Source organism: Vipera ursinii (genome assembly GCF_947247035.1).
Source record: "Vipera ursinii genome assembly, chromosome: 2".
NCBI classification, from domain to species: domain Eukaryota; kingdom Metazoa; phylum Chordata; class Lepidosauria; order Squamata; family Viperidae; genus Vipera; species Vipera ursinii.
The window spans coordinates 1,160,557-1,167,136 of record NC_139513.1 but is presented as its reverse complement, the minus strand read 5'-3'; the positions used below and the strand labels follow the sequence as shown (position 1 = coordinate 1,167,136).

The following is a 6,580-nucleotide window of genomic DNA, read 5'->3' as shown; positions in this document are numbered from 1 at the left end:
AGAAACAATGACCAAGGTCTAATTGTTTTTGGTAACTGCCCAATTTTATCAGTAATATTAATATTTATTTGAGTGCAATTTTGAGACAGTTGTATCCACTTAATTATCTCATACCATCCAGCACTCAGTTAACTAGATCCCCATTCATCACATCATGAAGCATTTTGTTAATTGTTTTCTAAAAACAAGTTATACCACCAGTATTGTGTATTGGGCTTCAGTAGGCAAGGAACAGACCAGCATAGTTACAATATCATTTATTGACTCAAACTAGAACTGGAGAACTACAGGCAATTGCCTGTGATTTATACTCTGAGCCCACAGGGCCTTAACCAATCGCAATACTTGAAAAGTCCACCCAAATATAAATGTTCAAAGTTTCCCTCTAAAACAGTTGGAGTAAACAGCCAGGGTCATCTAAACGTTAGTTTCATTTTAGCTTCACAAACAGTTGGAGTTAAGTTAGTTTCACTTTAGCAGGGCTTAACACAAGTTTATATATATTCAATACATAACAAACTTATTTATTTGAACAATCTGGCCTGGTTTGATGGGTTTAGGGTTGGATCTAATTTTAACATAGTTTTAAGCATTGTATTATATTGGGCATGATTATTTAATTCTTTTAACTTCTTTTAACTTTTGTATTTATATTTTGATATTTATTGCCCTGTACACCGCCCTGAGTCCTTCGGGAGAAGGGCGGTATAAAAATTTAATAAATAAATAAATAAATAAATAAATAAACAAACAAACAAACAAACAAACAAACAACCAGCATTCACACAATCTGTTAAGGAGTGAATGAGTTCAGAGGACGAGAGAAATAGATGCAGGGAAGAATCAGATAAGAAGGTTGGATGGGGGGAACACACAGCTGCATAACTGGCAGAGAAAGAAACTTAGAAAAAGTCCTGCCTAAATTTTTTGACTGTAAAAAGAAATGGTGAAATATTTGTCCTTACACACTGCAAGATTTTGTTAATATAGCCTTACAATAAAGTAGAATTACTTCGTCTGGTCATTTTTCCTATGTCCTCTACCTAAATAAAGATTAGCCTTGCAACTTTCTTCTTAACAAATCCTAGCTTTCTGGTAATCACCCTATTGTTTGCAAGGAGTTTATGAATACTCTCGTATCCAAATGTAAAAAGTGATAAGAAATAAGAAACCAAGATTTCTGCTTTTAAATTTCTGGATGTTTCCATTCTAGTTACATCTATTTCTAAAGAAGAGGGAATTGTACAATCTTTCCCTGCTGGAAGTGTATTTGGATCAGAATGGAGATGTAGCAGTAGACCTGAGGATGTTGACTATGGTGGTTCTCCCCAAGGAGGATCCCATCAACAAGCAATTGGGGAGTTTTGAAAGACAAAGACTTACAATCAACCAAGATGTTTTGTCACAGTTAAAGTTGCTCAACAAGGTGGGGAAAATATTGATGTTTTTATCTTTTTTCCAAAGCCGTTTCAATGGGCTAAACCCAGTCAAAAAATAGTGGGCAACCTTCATTGAGAATTGAATGTGTGGAGTAAAACCTCTATATTTTCCTGAGGTAGATTTATTTATTTTATTTAATTATATTTTTATACCGCCCTTCTCCCGAAGGACTCAGGGTGGTGTACAGGGCAATAAATACAAAAACAGGATACAAAAGTTAAAAGCGATTAAATAAATACCCAAGGTTAAAACAATAATTAAGATGTATTTAAAACCCCAACCCTAACCCATCAGACCAGGTCAGACTGCTCAAATAGATACGTTTTTAGATCACGCCGGAAGGAGCGAAGGTCGGGGGCCGTCCGGAACTCAACTGGCAAGCAGTTCCATAGGTCTGGCATGCCCACAGAGAACGCTCTCCCCCTGGGGGCCACCAATCGACATTCTTTGATCGGAGGCACCCTGAGGAGGTCCTCTCTGTGGGAGCGCACTGGACGGAGGGAAGTTGACGCCGGCCGCAGGTGTTGCCGTAGGTAATCTGGACCCATGCCATGTAGGGCTTTGTAAGTCATCACTAACACCTTGAACCTCACCCGGAGGGCAACCGGCAGCCAATGCAGCTCGTGGAGCAAAGGTGTAACATGGGAGTATCGGGAAACCCCCAGCACAACTCGCGCGGCTGCATTCTGCACCAGTTGGAGTCTCCGAGTGGACTTCAAGGGCAGCCCCATGTAGAGAGCATTACAGTAGTCTAGACGAGAAGTCACGAGCGCATGAGTGACTGTACGCAAGGCATCCCGGTCTAGATAGGGTCACAACTGGCACACCAGGCGAACCTGGGCAAAGGCCCCCCTAGTCACAGCTCCAATATGCTCTTCTAAAGAGAGCTGTGAATCTAGAAGGACCCCCAAGTTGCGCGCCCTATCTACGGGGGGTAATAGCTCACCCCCCATGGGTGAGATAAGCATGCTTCAGTTCTATTGACCAAGGTTTCCCCTCTGATGCTGTCATGCTGAATCCTCTTGTAAGCTGATCCAAAATGACATATGGGCTGATTATTAGGACACAAATCACTGCCATTTAGTGTCCCTTTGGCAGTTTAGTATCACCATAAAACTGGTGAGACAGGACCTCATATGCTGGAGATTTTGGTGTTAATAGCTTCAGGTTCACTGGTTTTTGGTCTTCAAATATCAAAGATGAAGGCAATTCCGTTGACCAGTCCCTGAGTTCAGATTTGGACTGAATCCAATGAAATGGAATGAAGACTGGATGGAGGTCCTGTTGGTCCAATTGTTAAATAAGCTTCATCTTGCCTTGATTGGAGTCAGGGGTCTCCCAAAATTGCAGGCTCATACTCTGGGATGTTTTCAATCAGCTGAGAACATGCTTATAGCTGCCTCTCTCTAACCCCACTGGGATAGTGGAATTTAGGAAGGAGGCCCAAGGCTTTCAGTTCACACGAACTAATAATGACTGGTCTGATATGAGCTCATTTATGGATTGATTGATTAAATTTATTTGCTGCCCATCTCACCTTGATAATGGCTTGAAAACTGAAGTACTGAAGCATCACTTTGATGCAAAAATATCTTGATATCAGAAATAGTAAGGGACAATTTGAGGGAAATATTACTTAGATTTGGGCATTGGTTTGTAAGAGTGAACTTCATCTGAAAATCCCTTAATGCAACTATTTATCTTGATTGTTGGCTGCCTTAGAACACACTGAGAGGCTACAAATCAAGCTAATAATAAATATGAGTGTGTATTTCCCCATCACATTGTATCACCTAATTGTATTCTTTCAGCAGAAAGGATCTTGTGTTGGATACCTTGTGTTGAATATCTCTTTCACACATAAGACTCACACTCATGACCTATGTGGTGCACCAAAATATCCCTGACTGACCCTTTGTCATAGTTCTGACTAACGAGACAGATCAAAGAACATTCCATGATTGTTTATTCTAAAAAGTCTATTATAATGAGAACAAAGCATTGGCACTCATTATCATAGACTTTTTAGAATAAATCATGGAATGTTCTTTGATCTGTCTCATTAGTCGGAACCATGACATCATGCCAGAATCTGAATTCTCCTCCCCTGAACACATCATATCATACACAATTCCCTCCCTTAATTACATGTCATAAATCACATTCTCCAATTAGTTTAGCATGCAAAGTTTCACTTCCCTTCTGTAGCGTGCCATCCCTTATCTTATCAAAACATCCGGGTTAACATTTCCCCCCTCCCCCATTCAGTGATTCAAAGCAAAACAGTTAAAGCAAAAGGCTGCCTCTTATATTGTCAGAGCAAAAACATCCAGTGTTTCAAGCATTGACCCCCTTATTGTGGAACATGTTCTCATGACCTCACCTCCATCTCACCTCACTATAATTTTAGAAACTAGTCAGCCAGGTTTAATTCCAGTTCACCAGCATGGCAGACATATAAACTGAAGAAATATATATAAATGAATGAATGAAAATGAATGAAGAATATCTTTAAGGTTGACAGCCCTTCTCTGTAAGGGAATCTCCCTTTTTATCTTAACTGGGAGATAATTTTGGACTGCTTTCAAAGGGAAACAGCATTGCAATGTTTTATGTACTCCAGAATAAACTTTTCCAGATCCTACTGGTCAAAAGTTTGTTTCTTCATCACAGTTTTATTCTATTTCAATAAATCAAATGAAATGAAAAATTAATACATATTTTACCATAAAGTTCACTCTAAAATTTAGTATTTGTGGATATTTAAAAATCAAGCATTTATGAAGAAAGGAGGAATGCATGTTAATTCCACTATGAGGAGCAACCCACCAGTTGTCACTTAATGGTTAAATCTTTTCTCACTTTCATCCCTCCAGACTTTGTTAAGTTGAAAGCTCCTTTTTTTTTGTAATCTGATATGTCAGAAGAAAAAGGGAGGAACTGAATGAAGCATCTTCCTCCAATTGTATCTGCTGCAACCATTTGAAAGGGGTCAGAGATTTCATATTTGCCTATGCGAAGCCCAGAGACGACTTGGCTGATGTTCATGTCTACCTCCATCTTACACGTCCTGACATATTTTCTTTGGCATTTCTTCTTTCTCTTCTCAGTCTCTGCCTCAGTCTAAATGTGCGGAAAAATGCCATCCTGGATTTGTCAAGCAGGCTCGAGAAGGAGAGCCATTTTGCTGCTACGACTGCATTCCTTGCCCAGAGGGGACCATCTCCACTCAGGAAGGTGGGTGACACCAGAGGGAAACTTTGATCAATATGCCTCTTAATGACACATTTAAGTTTCATTGTTTTGTTCTTAATTATCATGGTGTCCAATTTCTTCCCTAAGGGGAGGGAAAAGAAAAAGATTTTGCAGGAAGAAGTAGGATTGCATAGGAAATGGAATAGGGCAGACATGTCAAACACAAGGCCTGGGGGCCGAATCCAGCCCGCAAAGTGGTTTCAGACCCTCCTTCTGCCAGAGACCCTCAGATCTGTCCCATTCGTGCCCAGGCACCCAAAGGCACACTTGATGCAAATGATGTAGAGCTGGCCATGCCCACCCACTAGGACATACGCAATCTAGCCATGCCCACCCTGGCCATACCCACCCGGCCCATTGAGGGACACTGCAATGCTGATGCGGCCCTCAATGAAATTGAGTTTGACACCCCTGGTATAGGGTTTCTTGCCTGAGCAGGGGGTAGGACTAGATGACCGACCACCATGGTAAATTCCATCTATATTTTTTATTATTATTATTATTATTATTATTATTATTATTATTATTATTATTATTATTATTATATAACTTTTATTCATTAAACATGAAACTCAGTCAACTGAACACTCAAATTGACTGGCACTAATGGTTGACATGGGTTGCTGCCAGCATCCTAGGTATCAACCAGTTTTTTGCTGGACTATAAGAATATACCTGTTATTGAGGCTTTCCTGTCTCTCAGTATCACATATCATTGAAAGGTTTTTTTAAAATTTGAAAGACTATAAAAGAAATGCTATTTTGTTTTCTCAGATGTCAAAAAATGCACCAAGTGCCCAGATGATCAATATCCAACCAAGAACCGAGTCGAATGTATTCCAAAAAAAATAACCTTCCTGTCCTATGAAGAACATCTGGGCATCATCCTCATTTCCCTTGCTCTACTTTTGTTCCTAACCACAGGCCTTGTTTTAATCATATTCATTAAATACATAGAAACTCCCATTGTCAAAGCCAACAATCGGGACCTCTCCTTTATCCTCCTGGTCTCCCTCCTGCTTTGTTTTTTGTCTCCCTTTCTCTTCATTGGACAACCAAGGAAAGCCACCTGTCTTCTCCGACAAACAATGTTCAGTATTGTCTTCTCAGTAGCCGTGTCTTCTGTGTTGTCCAAAACAATCACGGTAGTGCTGGCCTTCTTGGCCTCAAAACCAGGGAACAGGATGAGAAGATGGTTGGGGAAGAGTTTGGCCAACTCCATCATCCTTTCTTGTTCAGGTGTCCAAATTTTTATCTGTACCATGTGGATGGGAGTTTCTCCACCATTCCCTGACTCTGACCTGCACTCCCAGCCTGGAGAGATCATCCTTCAATGCAACGAAGGCTCTGTCACTATGTTTTATTCTGTCCTCGGCTACATGGGTTTCCTGGCTGCCATTTGCTTCACGGTGGCTTTCCTGGCCAGGAACCTGCCTGGAGCTTTCAATGAAGCCAGACTGATCACCTTCAGCATGCTGGTCTTCTGCAGTGTCTGGGTCTCCTTCCTGCCTACCTACCTGAGCAGCAAAGGAAAGTTTATGATGGCTGTGCAAGTTTTCTCCATCTTGTCTTCTGGTGCTGGACTGTTGGGTTGCATCTTCTTCCCCAAGTGCTACATTATCCTCCTCAGGCCAGACCTAAATACTAAGGAACATCTAATGGTAACAGTAGGGACCTGATAATGAAATGGTTTCTTACAGTCATAACATTTGATTATTGATTGCAATTGTTCTTGGTTTATATGCTTCCTTTTCCTCTAGTTGACAGTTTGGTTATTCAAAATCCAAGGAAATAAAAATAATTATATTAATAAAATTAAAATCTAACAATAATCAAATAATAAATTTAATTAATAATTAATAATTGTGTTTTTTAACTGTTGGTA

The 6,580-nt window shown here is 40.1% G+C and overlaps 1 protein-coding gene across 1 annotated transcript; it reads left to right on the top strand.

Annotated features, from left to right (window-relative positions):
• Positions 1 to 1,315: 1,315 nt before the first annotated feature.
• Positions 1,316 to 6,374, top strand: LOC310633207 (vomeronasal type-2 receptor 26-like; the record flags this gene model as incomplete). The annotated part of the gene is made up of 3 exons (XM_083350892.1): positions 1,316 to 1,426; positions 4,551 to 4,677; positions 5,470 to 6,374. The coding sequence occupies 3 exons, from the start codon at positions 1,316 to 1,318 to the stop codon at positions 6,372 to 6,374; spliced, it is 1,143 nt and encodes a 380-aa protein (XP_083207018.1).
• Positions 6,375 to 6,580: the final 206 nt, after the last annotated feature.